The following is a 15,411-nucleotide window of genomic DNA, read 5'->3' as shown; positions in this document are numbered from 1 at the left end:
GGATCAGTGGATACGCAACTTCCATAATTATGGGAAAAAAACCCTAAGGGTGATTATTCGTTTCTACTCAAAAACTCCAATTCCTCCACAATCTTCTCGCTACTTTCTCCACTGGTAATCTGCTTGAGCAAGCGGACACTCCTACCAACAAATGACTCGACTTGCTCCACCTCAATGGTGTTCTTCAATTTTTCACTCACCTCAAATGCCATCTTGATCACGTCTTCCGGCAAATCAGCCAACCTTGCCACATTCAACCCATACAGATTGTTGACTACTCCTCTGACCAAAGTGTACAAGAAGACGATCTCAGGGAATTGCAGATCGTCATTTTTTATCTCTTTGTAGCCCATGTGGTAATTAATCACAGACGAATAGGTCGACTCAAGAACATGCAATGAAGGGTAATGCGTGATGAATAGGACTATAGGAGCTAGTTGCGATTCAATCAAGTACCGCAAGATAGCATATGCAATGGATATTCCGTCGTTGGTGCTGGTTCCTCTTCCTACCTCGTCCAATATAATCAAGGACTTGGATGTCATTCCCGAGAGCACGTCATAACACTCCAACATTTCGTTCATGAACGTCGATGTTCCCTTCAAGATATTGTCGTTCGAGCCCATCCGTATGAAAATGGAGTCAAATATCCCCACCACTGCCGAATCGCATGGGAGATAACAACCTATTTGTGCCATTATGATCATTAGACCGATCTGTTTGACATATGATGATTTTCCTCCCATATTGGGGCCTGTTAAAATTAACACTCGTTCCTTATCGTAACTCAAGCTGATGTTGTTGGGCACATATGTAGGAGTTAAATTCTCTATGATGGGGTTTCTTCCATTCCGAACATCGATCGTTTGTGAAGACACAAGCTCAGGCTTGCTATAGTTCCCCCTGATTGATGAAGCCGCCGTTAGTGATAAAAGACAATCAAACTGTGAAACTATCTGGATGATGTGGCTAAAGTACTGGTGGTTTTGGTCTATTTCCACCAAAAACTGATTGAATGATTCGTCGCAACTGTTCGTGAGACGCTCTTGGCGATACTTGAGGAGCTTGTAGAGCTCAGAGATTTCAGATGTCCGGAATCTCGATACCAGGAGGGTTCCATTGATCCGTTGGAAATTGGCGGATAACGCATCTACCTGTGGTCCATTCCTGACTTCAATCAAATATGGTTCCCTGTTGTTAGTGGTGTACTTAAGCTGGGGACGTTTGAGGAGCTTACGAACAGCTTCGAGTTCTTGTTCCAAAGCTTCTTCAAGCTTGCTTATTTCTTCCAATTCGTTGGTGATTCCTTCCCAATTGCGGTAGTTGAGGTCAAAAAAGTTGACCTTGTAGTCCTCCGATGCCTCGTTGAGGAATGAAGATGAGTTGATCGTATTAAGAAAATGTGGAACAATTTCCTCCTTAGATAACTCCAACAACTTCTGAAAAATATTGAGTAATAGAGGAGACTTTATGAAATTAGAAAGAGCATCGATTGCCTTTTCAAATGTTTTTGCCTTGATGAGAACTTCGTTAAAGCACTCCAACATCTTGAATAATTCGTACCGACTAATTCTGGGAGTATTGTAGGAGGCTGAGTAGTGAACCTTAATCAAGAGCTGCTCGAGGTCGACCTTGCCCATCTTGTCAAGTAAGGACTTGAAGGAATCTATTACCTGGTTGTACTCTCGGGACATGTCCTCGATGGATTGTAAACGAGACTCAATTTGCACCCGGTCAACCAAAGGCTTCGAAATCCACTTGCGGAGTAGCCTTTTGCCAGAACGGGTCCTCGTGTGGTCAAGAAGCCATACGAGCGATCCTCGGCTCGAATTGGCATCTGTGGAATTTTGAAAAATCTCCAACGCTTGGATGGTATTATGCGACAAGATCATATAGTTCGGGTTCTTGAACTTGCTAATGTTGGTTGGGATGGTGAAAATATTGCTGAGCTTGAACTCCTTGAGATATTCGATCATGTGGCTAACGCAAACCTGAGTTGGCTCATCGAAATTCACAGTATAGTAATCGTATAAATCCCGATTCTTCCCATCATCCATTGTGGTAAAAAATTCACTCAAACTAGATTGAATCTCAGGGTAGTCGGGCACGGGTTTAATGAGGGTCAACACCTCTGGGTTGATGAGTCTGATAAGTTTTGTGAGCTGTCCTATTAGTTGCTCCTGGTTATTTATGATGATCACTTCGCTCGGATTGAGGTAGAGAAGACGAGTATTGAGCTCATTAAATGGATAAACGTCTTCAAATGAATCGTGAATAATCTCTCCAGTAGCTGGCTGGATGGCAAGCACGCAAAAGGGTACTTTCAAGGACTTCGAGGGGCTTTCCCCCGAAGCAGAAACATTTACGCATATGATGTAGCCACCACTTTCTTCGTCGCCCAAGCTTTCTCCGATGTCTTCATCTCCCATGTAGGTTCCACGAGTATAAACAGCGGTCAACTCTCTTTTCATCAAGTCAGAACGACTTGACTTCTCCACACTTTTGACCACCGAGCTTTCCATCTGTTTAATAACCCCAATTTTGTGTCCGTGGGTCAATAATCGCTTGAGATTAATGTGGAGCTTGAAATCGGGAAACGAACAGTACGAGAACTGGTCGTCCTTGGCACCATCATCTCCGCCTGGAATAAACATGATATTGAGAATTGCGGCTGCTTTTCGGGCATCTTCTCCAAAGAGTTTGTACTTATAACCCACTTGAATGACTAGCATTTTATCGGGGTTGTCTGATTTGAGTTCTATGATCTGTTTCTCCAACGGAGTAAGGGCTTTCCTTCCCTTAGAGCTTTTTGTTCTTTTAGCAGGTTGTTCTGCTTCCATTGCTTCGGATTTCGTGCCTCTTTTTCTGGAAGATTTGGCAGCTGGTTTTTCAGCTTTGGTGCTTTTCTTACTGGTGGTTTGTTTGGAAACTGATTTTGTTGATTTAATCGTGTTTTTTGAAGAAGAGTCTTCAATTTTTCCGTTTCCACTTACTTCCATGGGAATTGGTTCTTCTTGAAGGGGTGAAGGTGCAGTTTCCTCCATTTTTCCGGTATTATTTTCATCTAAAGGTAAGATGGGGCCAGTTTCTTCTATCAATACTTTCTTATTGTCTAACTCTTCACTTTTTGATTTTTCCTGTTTAGAATTCTCATTGTGCTGCTTGTCTTCGTAGTTTGATACTGTAGCCTTCCCGTTGGCATTGTTCTGTTTAGCGGGTGAGTTGGAGTTCCCATCATCATCATCGGTCAAGTCTATTGTGAGGGACTCTGGCACATTTTGGGCATTTTGGACAGATTTTTCTTTATTTGGCGACTTGAAAAAGTGGCTAATAGACGGCTGAGTCGTCTTCTTCGGACCCATGCTGAGTGATGGAGAGTGACAAGTTGGCAGTTGGGCTATAAGATGTCTAGACGCGACTTTTCATATCGGTACACGTGACCATTATGTTGCGGGAATGTCAATACAATACTGGGGATCCTGGAGGTGTGTCACTATAGATCCAGGAAGATTGTATGTTAATATTGAAAGGTGCTTAACTATTCTCCAGAAGCATCTCACTTTTGAAAGTAGTTCATAATCTCATCTTGATGATTTTTGTGCCGAATCTTATTCTGGCTGCGAAAAGTGGGCCAAAATCGACCACCATAATAACTACTCAATGATAAGTTGTCCTACTAAGAGTGCCAGAGAATCTCCCTTACCTAATTTTCGGAAAAATGATGAGACATTCTTATATTAATTATCCTTAACACCATTTAATTTTGGAAGAAAATGGGATACATCATTGATTCAATTGTCATCCAAGGAAGGTAGTTTTTGAATCGGTGGTTTCTTGACATCAAACTCTACGAAGATTCTTCTCTCGCTCATCTCGAGATTATCTGCCTACAACTGGAGATCTGGAAATTAGAACAAGACTTGAAGACAGTCATAAATTATCGAAGAAAATTTTAGTTTAGTTAATAAACGTATGGGATACACAAATATTTTACTTCGGCCTTACCAGAAAGTTGACATGGAAACCAGGGCCTATTAGTATCTAAATTTCAACAAAATAAACCAGAAATAAAAGCTCAACATTGCACTAGTTTCTTTGATGTATCTTTTTGGTTTATTCTCGTAGCCATTAACTGATGTTTTCACCTCATTTTGGTAAAATTTCTCTCCATTGCTGCAATAATAGCAAGGGAGTACAAAATGGTACTACAAAATATCGATTTGTTGGTATAACAGTAGATTCTGTTGAAATTTGACTCAATAGCACCAGAATTGCTATTATAACTCCCATAATGGTGCTTTATACAATACAAACTACAGATTGGATAAAAAGTTCCGAGAGATTATTCTCGAAATGCAAAATGTCAATTGAAAACGGATAGATACCTGCAAGGAAACATTCCCGACTAAGACAAACACTTTCTATGTATAAGTGGTATTGGTGCCAAATATCTCATCTGACTCTGCTGAAACTAATGCTACTGATGTTGCCTCTTTTCAAGTTGTCGTTGGAGGCACCTTTCAGACTAGTTCTACTCAATGCAGTCAATGAGCCAGCTTTAGTAGGGCTAGCAGTCCTTGGTATACTCAGAGGAGGTTGCTCCAATATCGTAGTTGAAGATGATTTGTTGAGTGAAGAGTGACTTCCATTTACCGGGAGGGTGCCAGAAGACTTTGTCTTTCGCAATACGGGAGAAATATCTCCACTAGAGTGCTTTGCGCTCCCACCACCGGACGATGACCTATTTGACAAGGATGGCCTTCTGACAGGGCTTTCTAGAGATGACCTGCTGCTGTTAAACGCCACCTTTGCCGCGATTGAAGATGCTGAGGAGCTTCTGGATTTGCTCGTTTGAACCATAGGCGGCCTATTCCCCTCTTGCCTGTATTCGTTCTGCTTTGTAGGTGATCTAATTTGATCAGTCCTGAGATCTACCTGTGATTTTTGGGCCAGCAAAACAGGAGAAGGTGTGCTAGAAAACGAGGAGTTGGATCTTGAGGCACGGGAAATGTGGAATTCGTGTACTGCCCCCAGTTCTGGCAATACTTGGTTCACTATATGGTTGGGGCTTGTCTTGATCACGGGCCACTGGTGATCCTCCTTGTCCACCGGGAAAGTGGGGATAGGTGTTAACTGGAATGGGGCATTTGAGAAGGATAAACTCTTCTTTCGTCCCATTTGTGGCAACACAGCAATATTTGTTGGGGAGTTAGTCAAAGACGAAGAGTTTGAAATAGTCGACTGGGGAGATGGAGGAGGAAGGAAATTGTCGTTATCGTCGTAGTTGTTGCTCCGTATGGAAGGAGATATGGTGAATGATTTCAACGAGGGGGCTCTATTGGAAGGAGTCTGTGGGACATTGGATCTAGGCGAGTTTAAATTTGCGTTGATCGATGCAGGTGGTTTGTAGGAGTAAGACGTTTGGGCTCTTCTCCGGGAAGCGGAAGTGGTGGGCTTTATTTCTGGAGTCGATGACGAGGGAAGCGACAGCGAATGGGCGCGTCCGCTGGGGCTTATTTCTGAGTCGGACTTGGTGGGCTCTTCCTCACCTTTCTGTGCCTGTGAGACGGGAACAATGGGACTTGCTAGCACCTTGTTTCCAGGAAGCGAAGTCTGGGAGGAATTGTGCTCGAGGGAGAAGAGCTGATTGGGAGTCTTGAGCACGGAAGCCACTTCGGCTCGTTCGGCGTCAAACAACAAGTCGTGCTTCAACACCTCGTACTTGGAAATGAGATCGAAACTGGAGGCATACTCAATGGCGGTCCAGCCCTTGTTGTTCTTGGTCAGCTCGAACTTGCGGATCTGGTCCACGCAGGTCTTCCTATCAGGAGCAACTGTCATCAAGTACTTGAGGATCACCTGGATGCAGTCGAAATTGCCAAACTCAAGGCACAAGTGGAGGCAGGTGTTTCCGTCCAGGTCCTGGAGCTTCCAGTCGGCTCCAAACTCCAACAACAACTTGATGCCCTCCTTGAAGCCGTAGATACAGCTGTAGTGGGCTGGGGTCTGGTTCAGGCGCCCTCCGGCGTAGTTCAACCACAACTTGCCGGGAAACTCCTGGAGAAGGTAGTGGAGGGTCTGTGGCTTCTGGGTGAGCAGCGAGAGGTGGAGCACCAGGAGGTTGTCGAAGGTGAGGAGGTCGAGGTGGCTGTAGTGGTTGGAGAGCACGCCCATGTTCTGGTTCATGAACGAGACCAAGTGGAAGCAGATCAAGTAATGGCCGTGGAACGACGCGTAGTGGAGGTTAGTCCATCCGTCGTGGGACGGGTCGGGATTGAGCCAGAGCTCGGGAAACCGGGCCAATAGTCGTTTGGTGATGGGGAGGTTGCCCTCTATGATGGCGTTGCGGAGACGCTGCTGGGGGTCTAGCATGGGCTGGCGCGTAGGGAGGGATAGGAGTGGTGGTGAAACTGGTGGGAATTCGTAGCGGGGCTTGGGTGGTGTTACTGGTGGTGGTAAATGGCGTGGCTAGCGCTATTCGAGGTGCTATCCGTGTGCTATTCGTGGTGCTATCCGTTGCTATTCGTATACTATTCGTGTGCTATTCGTGTGCTAAATCGCTAATGGCTGTAAGTGGCGGTAGCGCTCGCTGTGCCTGGATGAAAATACTCACCACCACGGATCACTACACGAACAGAACGTGCGGAGCGAGGCGTGGTAAGGAGACTACAAGACGTGAGACATCGCAAACATCCACACATCACAGGAGTACCAGCGACAGATTGTGCCCAATTGCAACTACACCAGCAGAAAGATTGTCCAATTGCCTCCAACTACACCAACCGCACCAGCAGAGGTTACCACTCGTCGACTAGCCACCACCAGAGGTTACCATCCGACTAGCCACCACCAGAGGTTACCATCCGACTAGCCACCACCAGCCACACCAGTCGACTCCCAAGCCATTGTCGCCATTTTCCAGCTGGTGACGCCCAACTCGGCCCAATAACCACTCGTTTGACGCTGCAATCAGCCATTTGGCCATCCATAGATAGTCCCAATCGCCACCAACCACCACTTGCCTGCCACCACTACCCACATTTACCCTCCAGCCACCATGAGCATGCGATTCCTCGCCATCTCCGACATCCAGGGCAACATAGACTCCATTTCCGCCCTCTACCACCAGGCCCTCCGCAGAGGCCAACACATAGACGCCATTATCCACACAGGCAACTTCGGTTTCTGGGACGAAAACACCATCGACGAGTACAAGGACCTCAGCTACTTGAAGCAGATCGTGGCGTTTCTGGAGGTGCTAGACCCCGAGTTGGTGGAGGAACTCAACAATCTCAGTGTCATCAACTCGTCCAACCCGCTGCCCTCGGCGCTGGACGAGTTCAAGGCGTACAGAACTCGGCTCAAACAGTCGAAATCGTCCCTCAGCCAGTTTGATTCGATCTTGAACGGCACCTACCGGTTGCCGTGTCCTGTCTACACCATCTATGGGCCGTTGGACGACCCCAAAATCATCCACAAGTTCCACACTGGCGAGTACTCGATTCAAAACCTCCATCTCGTGGACCATTTGAACGTTTGTGAAATCGAAACCGAGAGCACCCAGCCCAACATCAAACTTTACGGGTTGGGGGGCAGCTTGAAAATCCACAGCCTCTTTGACAATGGAAACTTGGCCTACGATGGCATCAGTGGAAAGGTTGGCGAGTTGTGGATAAGTATCATCCAGATAGCCCAACTCTACAGCAATCTTGCCAAGGGAGGTGAGTTGAGAGGCGACTCCAACTCAGACACCATCAACATCTTCCTTTCACACGCCCCAGTCATCAAAACGCCGTTGCTTGAACACCTAGCCATCATCACCAACTCCGACTTCACCATCTCCCAGGGGTTGCACTTCCGCTACCCAGTGATGGGGAACGGAATGGGGTTCGTGGATAGCATGGGTGGATCCGCAGGGTATATCGAGAACTATCGGTCCAAATTCTCCCGCTTGCGGATGATCTTGGGTGAATTGTGGTTAATCATTAAGCAGGACTTATTGGAATTATTAGACGTTAATGACCCTGAAGAAGTGAGACAATTGAGGGCATCCATCGAGTTGGGATTGAGCTTGTTCGACAAGATCCCCGTGCCCATGAATGACCCCAACGAGAAGATTGTGTCTTTGAGTTTGGAACCCTCGACAAAGACAGAAATTGACGACGACAGCAAGAGCATTCTTCGAAGAATCAACGATTTGTACTTTCAGGCTTACTACAACTTGTGGCACTTCAACTTGTGCGACCACATTTCCACACCTATACCCAAAGACTGCCCCACACTTGAAAGGGAGTACAATATTATGATCTTCAAGTTGGACCCCGGTGGCAACTTCAAATTGGACCACACCAGCAGTCAGGGGTTCAACTTCGGGTTCAAGATGGAAGGCAAGCACCGCCGAGACCAAGAGGCCAGCGAATGGCCGGCTGGCGAAGACGAGTACGACGAGTACAATACCTCGCAAGAGATTTCCCACAGTGACATCAGTTTCGACAGCAAACCCAAGGTGAGTGCCATAGAGTACTCCCCCAAGACTGGTGTGAAGAAGCAGATTTTGGAGAAAGACGAAGAGGACGACGACAGCGAGTCCCCCACCGACGAATATCCTAAGTATGGCAGGTTTAGAGGGCGTGGCAGGGGAAGAGGTAGAGGCAGAGGCCGTGCCCCGAAGTATAGAGGAAGGGGAAGAGGTGGGTAGAAGCACTTGACGACTACTCGTCGCTCAAGTCTTGAATACAAAACCTTCACTCACCTGCTCAAAAACCATTTCAGCAGTGATTATCAAATACGGCAACGCAAGCTGCCTAGCCTGAACGCCTTCAATTCTTGAGTTGCGATGTTCAGCACACTAACGTGTCATTATATAGACCCTGAAAGTAGACCCTTGTGATATCTGGCCCTTAGGCCACTACAATGTAGCAGTCTTAATGTTTATTAATATATGTATGTCTACCTGACACGATGCTTATGGTCGTAGGAGGCTTCGGAAATTTAGTGATGTTCGAATGGTAACTTTTGACCGAAGATGACTGGACCATCTTCCTTTATTCTGTAGAAGATGTAGAACCACATGGTGGCGCCCAAAAACTTGGAGGCGTATCTAATCTTTGGATCCACGTGTGGTTTGGCGACAGCGGCGTGACGGAGGTACTTAACTGCGTGATGACCGGCCATTTTGGATAGAACAGTTGATGATTTTAAAAGCGTTGATATGGTTGGATGAACGAAAAATACGTGAGGAGAAGCGTGACCGCACACGTGCATACGTGTGATTCTACACGTGACTAAAAACTTCTCACATGACAGGTCTCCTGTTTTGAGATGCACGTGTATAGTAGCACGTGATTACCCGCCATGAGCCCTTTTCTTTCGCCCGCGTTAGCGCCGTGACGGGCGTCACGTGGATCGTATGCGCTACCAAGATCACGTCACGCGCATCGCATGTAATGCAATCTAAGGAAATATGTCAATTGCAGCTGCCGTTCGTCCTGACATCTCGCTATATTTTTTTTTGGGCGACGCTTTGTAGTAACACCAGCGCAATAGTGCACGGTATTTTCCGCTTTGACAATTCCGGAGTTTCATCTTCCGACAAATGGCGCTCAGGCGCAGAAGCAGTATGGAATTGAAGCTATCAACAGCATAGTTACATTTACCGTAGGCGCTGACACCATGAACAATAAAGCCGCACCTAAGTAATAATTACACCGTGGTATTCTACTTCATGGGGATCCCCAGACTCTGCTTGAAATACTATGGTCGGCAGTCTGGGGGATTTTCAGCCAGGCACAATACTCTGGATATAGCGTCCACGTGATCGGGTTGCAGCAAGCCAGGGGTGGTTCCTCCTTACGTATGATAAGTACTATCGCGGCTGGTGATTGGTCCGACTGTGTTCTCCATACGCAGTCATCTGTGCATCCAGATTTGTCTTCATTACAGAAGTGGTGCATAGTGCCATCGTAAAAATTTAAATGTGGAGAACTACGTGGAGGTTAAGGCGCGGTTAATTTGGTATTTTTTATGTGTGGCCTACAAAATAGTCACAAAGCTATTATGTTGGTGGGGGCCACTCATGGAGAACCAGATAATTCCTGCACACATACCCACCAGACATATACGTAGTTTTTTCTATGTACCTCGAAAAGCGGTATTGAGCATATTTTAGCCGAGCTAGTAACGGGTCATACTTTCGTTGGTGGCCATAGTCCTAGGTTTGAGGTTGGCATATGCCAGTGGGTTCAGTCTAAATTTTTAGCCACTATCCTGTCGATCCAAGCTTACCCTAATGCCCCACCCCCTGCTGGATTGGCTCCTAGAATGGCCCCATCAGTCGAGCCCCATCAAAATTGACAAAAGGATCTCTTGGCATCATGCATGTCATCAATTGAAGGTATGTAATCGCCGCTGTGGTGCGTAACGTGCCCCCCAAAATCTCCAGCATGCATACTACATTCTACATTCTGGCTGTTATTATGAATCAGGTGAGATATTATATTGCTGTGCGTTCCACGTACATGGTTGTAGTACATGTAAGAATTAAACCTTAAATAGTATTGAAGAGTAAATGTGATGTTTGAACGCTAACGGTTCCATCAAAAACGGGCGGCAATTCGCTTTGGGAATTGCAAAAGGAGGGTGGGAATTGAAGTATGCAAGGAATGACTGTAAAGTTGGGCAAATGAGCGATGGGTTTATTAGTTCTTTCTCATCTGCATCTCCTGGTCTCGCTTTAAGTCACGTTCATGCAACCTGTAGTGTCTAGTCATATTGGACTTGACCGAAAACAACTTACCACATTCTTTCCATTCACACTTGTAGATCTTTTCTCCGGTGTGCATGTTGTAGTGGGTCTGGAGCGACGATGGTCTCTTGAACTGCTTGTTACAGATCTTACACCTGTTTCTTCTGGCGGTTTCGGGAGTCATGTCGTAGGTGGTCGAAGAGCTTCTCTTTTTTCTTCTCTTGGTGTCGCTGTCAGTAGACGACACCGATGAGATGGACGAGGTGCTGGATCTGAACTCCAATGGTGGGGGCTTCATGTCGTGCATTCCGGAGAACAAGTCGTTGTTGATGTTCATGAAGGGAGCCACCTCAGGAACTCCAGGATTGCCGTACCCAGTCAATGGTGGCAAGGTAGGATTGAGGTAGTTGTATGGATCGGGTCTTCCTGTGAAGGTGGGGGATTCCGAGTGGTGGCCAGCATCGTACGACGTAGACTTGGGCAATTCAGGCTTCAAGGGGTCTACCGACAACAACGAAAGGTCGCCTGCTGGCTGGTCCATGTGGTAGGCATACACCCCCAAAGGCTCCTGGGTGGGCATCTCTGGCTGCACGGGATTGTAGAAGTGGTGCTGCGAAGACGAGTTTATCTGGGGCTGAGAGCACATCTGGGTAACGTATGGGTGTGGCTGGGTGGTGGGAAGATGGGAAGGTTGGCCCAAGTGATGGTAGGCGTTGTGTTGAGCAGCAAGGTTCTGATTTGACATGGGCTCCATGTAATGGGGAGTCTCTACAAACGTCTGGACATAGGCCATTAATGCCTGGTTGTAGAGCATGTTATTAGAGTTTTCCACGGTAGTCATGTATTGTTTCGGTTCTGTGATGGATGTGTTAGAGTCTGAATCTTTGGAAGATATCATTGGAGATGAAGAGAGAAGTGAGAAATGGGTCTTTATATACAAACGGCTCTTGTTTGCGTAAATTCACCAGTATCAGGTGGAAAGGCTGACGTACCTTGATAATATGTAGAGTAACCGAGTCTTCCACAGATAGAGATAACATATTTACATGCAGCTGCATCATGTAGTCTGCAAACTACCCAAAAAATCTTACACAAAAAAAATCTAATTGACATGCGTCAATCGCAAAAAGGCTTCTGGACCGTTCAAGGTTTAGTCATCCTCAATATAGAGATTGTTACGGCGTAAATTCAGATGATTCATGAGATCCAAACCTTAATTTGAGTGTGGCACACCATGGGGAAACCCCTAGAACCTTTCTATCAATCATACCCCCCCAAAAAGAGGCTCCAGGTGTAGTTTCATACCCAGGCGACACCCGTCCAGAGGACAGCTACAGCCTGCTAGTGCTTGTAACTGCGCCATGGCTCAAAAGTCAGATATGACTGTCCCAGCCTCTTGTCATTGACATTAGTTCACCCCGCAATATCTAACCACGTTGGTAAAATATTTTAAGACTGCATAGCGACACCAAACCGGTGTCTAATCGGGCAGATGCCTGAAAGCGAAGATCGGCTGGTGTTCATGACGTCTAAAAATTGACGTTGGATCGTCACCATTACTGTTTCATTACATGTGTGATGCCGTTGCAAAATTCGGCGTGGCACTCCATTCATGGTATGGGTCATTTGCACGCTGGATGTATGGGGGACCATCTTTGCCGTGGTGCCGTGTGTGCATCTGTTGAGGAAATATTGGTTGCTCTGGCGCGCTTCCACATCGATCCGACATTTACGGTTGTGTCTCAAATAGTTTTGTGTAACGACTCGTGCAGTAATTGAGTTTGATACACCCCGGCCCGACACCAAATTCTCTACTATTATCCCACCCCCCCTGTTTCTCAGTTACCGCAATAGTCAACTTATCCTAAAAGCGTAATCACCGCGCGGCCTCAGATATGTCAGCAAAACCGCTCCGTTACCTCCGCATTGGTGATGAGTAGCTCAGTCTGCTCGGTACGACCAAACCACCCTAGCCGAAGCTGCCACTCATGTCCGAGCCGTGGCAGCCGTGGCAGCCTTGGCAAGCCCTGGATCGGTGGTACCTGCCCTTCATCTACACGGATCCTCGACTAAATCCTGTTCTTCACAGTATTTAGCGGAACGGCTCCCAAAAATAAGGTTCTACGGCGAGATTGTGTAACAAACTTTGTGCCATGCAGTTGTTTCAAAAGTTCCGTACTCCTGCCGTTTGCAGTACATATTCCGTATTCTTGCGTAAACCTTCGCCGAATGCTACGGCTCACGTAAACCAACGTTATTGTATTGTTTCCCCATCGAACGCAATCACATGTGTCGAACACAATCAGCTCGTCGGTTGTTTGCTCCGTTATCTACGTCGTATCTGCCAGAGATAGCCACCTGCATCACCGTTGGCACCAACCGAGGTGAAATTCACGACGTCAACACCTGGAACGATTCCAGCGCGGCTATCGATCCTTCGTCTCGCCTGTGGCAGTCAAGCGACTGGTACCATTGTCGATTGGCAATAAATTTTTTGCCCAATACGTCTTGCTTCTAGCTTTAAGGGGAGCTTCTCAGTGCTTGCATGGTGTGGCCCTGCACCGCCACTCTGGATGGGAATGCACTACCGTGATCTGCCCTGGAGTGAGGAGAGTGACACCATACTGCAGCATCAGTGACTTAAGTGAAAATCATATTATTCTCACTAGGCTAAACCAGTTTGACGGTCGTCGGTTACACTCTCCCAAAGCAGTGGTGTCAGCGGAAACAGAAGGACATATGCGTTACATATACGGGATGACAGCACATGTCAAATGCAGACAGCACAAACTTGGAATAGAGCCGCTGCCATGGAACACTCTGCAAACATGTTGACTCAGCAGTTGCATATGATTCTGGTGCCTCTGCGGTGGATCCCCGGGATTCCATAGTGGTGCGCTGCGGGCCCCTGACAGCAGACCCCCGTGGTGGTAAGGATGGCGGTGTTAGGCGGAGCATCAAGTAGGTGCGTGATGCGCCAAACGGACAAGAATAGATTATGGCTGAGCACGACCCTTCCACCAGGCCGTTGGGGGAGGCTGAAGCAGAGACAGGAGTCCCCCACGCCTGATCCAGTGGGGTGACATGGGCGATCTGGTGGTGGGGGGGGTCTATCGAAAGCACCCACGCATGCATGCACAGATCTCTCCACGCCATGTGACCATCCTGTAGACTTCTCGCACGCTAGACCGTACAGCTGGCGGCGACAGCTGCGTGACGCGCACGCACCCCCCACCAAAAGTCACGTGACCGGTCCCCTAGCCCCGTCCTCCGGTTGCGCCACGTCTTCGCAGCCAGCCTCCAGCCAGCCTTTGCAGCCAGCCATCCCCCTCCAATCAGGCTGTTCCCCGTCACGCCAGCCAGCACCCTGGGCTTATCCAGCAACGCACCATCATGCACTGTTATTGTTTCGTGCTGTCAACCCCAACAATCGGCCTCCTTGCTTAATGCAAGCCTCCACTGACACCATGCCCTGATCTGGCAGCATGTACCTGGCGCATATGATCCCCACTATATAAACTGGCAGCTGTGCCCAGATTTATGCACCCATCACTTCTCTGACACATCCTTCAAACTAACATGAGATACTCTGCCCTTTTTACTGCTGCTGCCATGGTCAACTTGGCCACCGCTGCCTACGTGCCCAACGATAACTACAGCACCTTGACACCTGCTGCTCCTGCTCCTTCTGGAGCCACTGCTGACCACACCCACTTGTTTGGTATCCAGATCGTCACTTTAGAGTCGACTGCCACTGCTGCTCCTTCTGCCAACCACAAGAGAGATGCTGTGCAACAGATCGGTGATGGCCAGGTCCAGAAACAGACCTCCATCACTTTGTCATCACCACCTGCTCCTACTGCTTCTGTGGTGAACCAGATCGGTGATGGCCAAATCCAGCACCAGACTGCTGGTGTTGTGAACCAAATTGGCGATGGCCAAATCCAGCACCAAACTGCTTCTGTGGTCAACCAAATTGGCGATGGCCAAATTCAGCACCAAACTGCTTCTGTGGTCAACCAAATTGGCGACGGTCAAATTCAGCATCAAACTGCTTCTGTGGTCAACCAGATTGGCGACGGTCAAATTCAGCACCAAACTGCCACCTCCAGCGTGGTCAACCAGATTGGTGACGGTCAAATTCAGCACCAGACCACTGCTCCTGCTGCCTCGCAAATCAGCGATGGCCAGGTGCAAAACCCAACTGGCACTCCAACTCCAAACGCAGACAAGCCCACTGGCGGATTTCCAGCTTCCTGTAAGACTGAAAACTCGTTGGGAATGAACTTGAGCGGAGGAATCTTGAAGGACGCCAAGGGCAGAGTCGGAGCCATTGTGGCCAACAGACAATTCCAGTTTGACGGCCCTCCTCCACAAGCCGGCTCCATTTTTGCTGCTGGGTGGTCTGTCACCCACGACGGCAACTTGGCCTTGGGTTCTGATGACGTTTTCTTCCAGTGTGCCTCCGGTGACTTCTACAACTTGTACGACCAAAACGTTGCTGCTCAGTGTACTCCAGTCAAGTTGAGTGTCATCGACTTGGTCGACTGTTAGCTTATGAATCACCCTGCTACGGGATATAGAAGGGTCACAGCTGTGCTGTTTGTATAATAGAATGGGAATATATGTATATGATTATGACGAGCTGTAATCGGCCTGACTTGTCA

General features: G+C 47.6%; 8 protein-coding genes across 8 annotated transcripts; 4 read left to right on the top strand and 4 right to left on the bottom strand.

Moving 5' to 3' along the window:
* Nucleotides 1–53: 53 nt before the first annotated feature.
* MSH3 (mismatch repair protein) lies at nucleotides 54–2,840 on the bottom strand (the record flags this gene model as incomplete). The annotated part of the gene is made up of 1 exon (XM_020209064.1): nucleotides 54–2,840. The coding sequence occupies one exon, from the start codon at nucleotides 2,838–2,840 to the stop codon at nucleotides 54–56; it is 2,787 nt and encodes a 928-aa protein (XP_020067457.1).
* Nucleotides 2,841–4,452: 1,612 nt separating this feature from the next.
* On the bottom strand, nucleotides 4,453–6,372 carry CANTADRAFT_88243 (uncharacterized protein; the record flags this gene model as incomplete). The annotated part of the gene is made up of 3 exons (XM_020211431.1): nucleotides 4,453–4,826; nucleotides 5,047–5,054; nucleotides 5,135–6,372. The coding sequence occupies 3 exons, from the start codon at nucleotides 6,370–6,372 to the stop codon at nucleotides 4,453–4,455; spliced, it is 1,620 nt and encodes a 539-aa protein (XP_020067456.1).
* A 95-nt stretch (nucleotides 6,373–6,467) lies between these two features.
* Nucleotides 6,468–6,936, top strand: CANTADRAFT_141385 (uncharacterized protein). The gene has a single exon (XM_020206294.1). It carries the CDS (start codon nucleotides 6,564–6,566, stop codon nucleotides 6,813–6,815), a length of 252 nt encoding a protein of 83 aa, XP_020067455.1. The 5' UTR covers nucleotides 6,468–6,563; the 3' UTR covers nucleotides 6,816–6,936.
* Nucleotides 6,937–7,057: 121 nt separating this feature from the next.
* Nucleotides 7,058–9,117, top strand: CANTADRAFT_60603 (uncharacterized protein; the record flags this gene model as incomplete). The annotated part of the gene is made up of 2 exons (XM_020210815.1): nucleotides 7,058–8,439; nucleotides 8,488–9,117. 2 exons carry the CDS (start codon nucleotides 7,058–7,060, stop codon nucleotides 8,696–8,698), a joined length of 1,593 nt encoding a protein of 530 aa, XP_020067454.1. The 3' UTR covers nucleotides 8,699–9,117.
* Nucleotides 8,992–9,174, bottom strand: CANTADRAFT_44254 (uncharacterized protein; the record flags this gene model as incomplete). The annotated part of the gene is made up of 1 exon (XM_020209078.1): nucleotides 8,992–9,174. The coding sequence occupies one exon, from the start codon at nucleotides 9,172–9,174 to the stop codon at nucleotides 8,992–8,994; it is 183 nt and encodes a 60-aa protein (XP_020067453.1).
* A 1,523-nt stretch (nucleotides 9,175–10,697) lies between these two features.
* On the bottom strand, nucleotides 10,698–10,928 carry CANTADRAFT_45374 (uncharacterized protein; the record flags this gene model as incomplete). Its single annotated transcript, XM_020209206.1, has 1 exon — nucleotides 10,698–10,928. One exon carries the CDS (start codon nucleotides 10,926–10,928, stop codon nucleotides 10,698–10,700), a length of 231 nt encoding a protein of 76 aa, XP_020067452.1.
* A 1,371-nt stretch (nucleotides 10,929–12,299) lies between these two features.
* On the top strand, nucleotides 12,300–12,609 carry CANTADRAFT_24890 (uncharacterized protein; the record flags this gene model as incomplete). The annotated part of the gene is made up of 1 exon (XM_020207254.1): nucleotides 12,300–12,609. A coding segment is annotated over exon 1 (197 nt), but the record flags the coding sequence as incomplete, so codon positions are not given.
* A 1,714-nt stretch (nucleotides 12,610–14,323) lies between these two features.
* On the top strand, nucleotides 14,324–15,298 carry PIR1 (beta-1,3-glucan linked protein; the record flags this gene model as incomplete). Its single annotated transcript, XM_020209192.1, has 1 exon — nucleotides 14,324–15,298. The coding sequence occupies one exon, from the start codon at nucleotides 14,324–14,326 to the stop codon at nucleotides 15,296–15,298; it is 975 nt and encodes a 324-aa protein (XP_020067450.1).
* Nucleotides 15,299–15,411: the final 113 nt, after the last annotated feature.

The sequence above is a fragment of the Suhomyces tanzawaensis genome (assembly GCF_001661415.1).
Source record: "Suhomyces tanzawaensis NRRL Y-17324 unplaced genomic scaffold CANTAscaffold_1, whole genome shotgun sequence".
Lineage (NCBI taxonomy): Eukaryota > Fungi > Ascomycota > Pichiomycetes > Serinales > Debaryomycetaceae > Suhomyces > Suhomyces tanzawaensis.
The sequence above is the reverse complement of the archived record's forward strand: the minus strand, read 5'-3'. Positions and strand labels throughout refer to the sequence as shown.

What these genes read in the sequence shown, in the direction of transcription:
- CANTADRAFT_141385 (XM_020206294.1), top strand. Translation starts at nt 6,564, where the DNA reads ATGGCTGTAAGTGGCGGTAGCGCTCGCTGTGCCTGGATGAAAATACTC.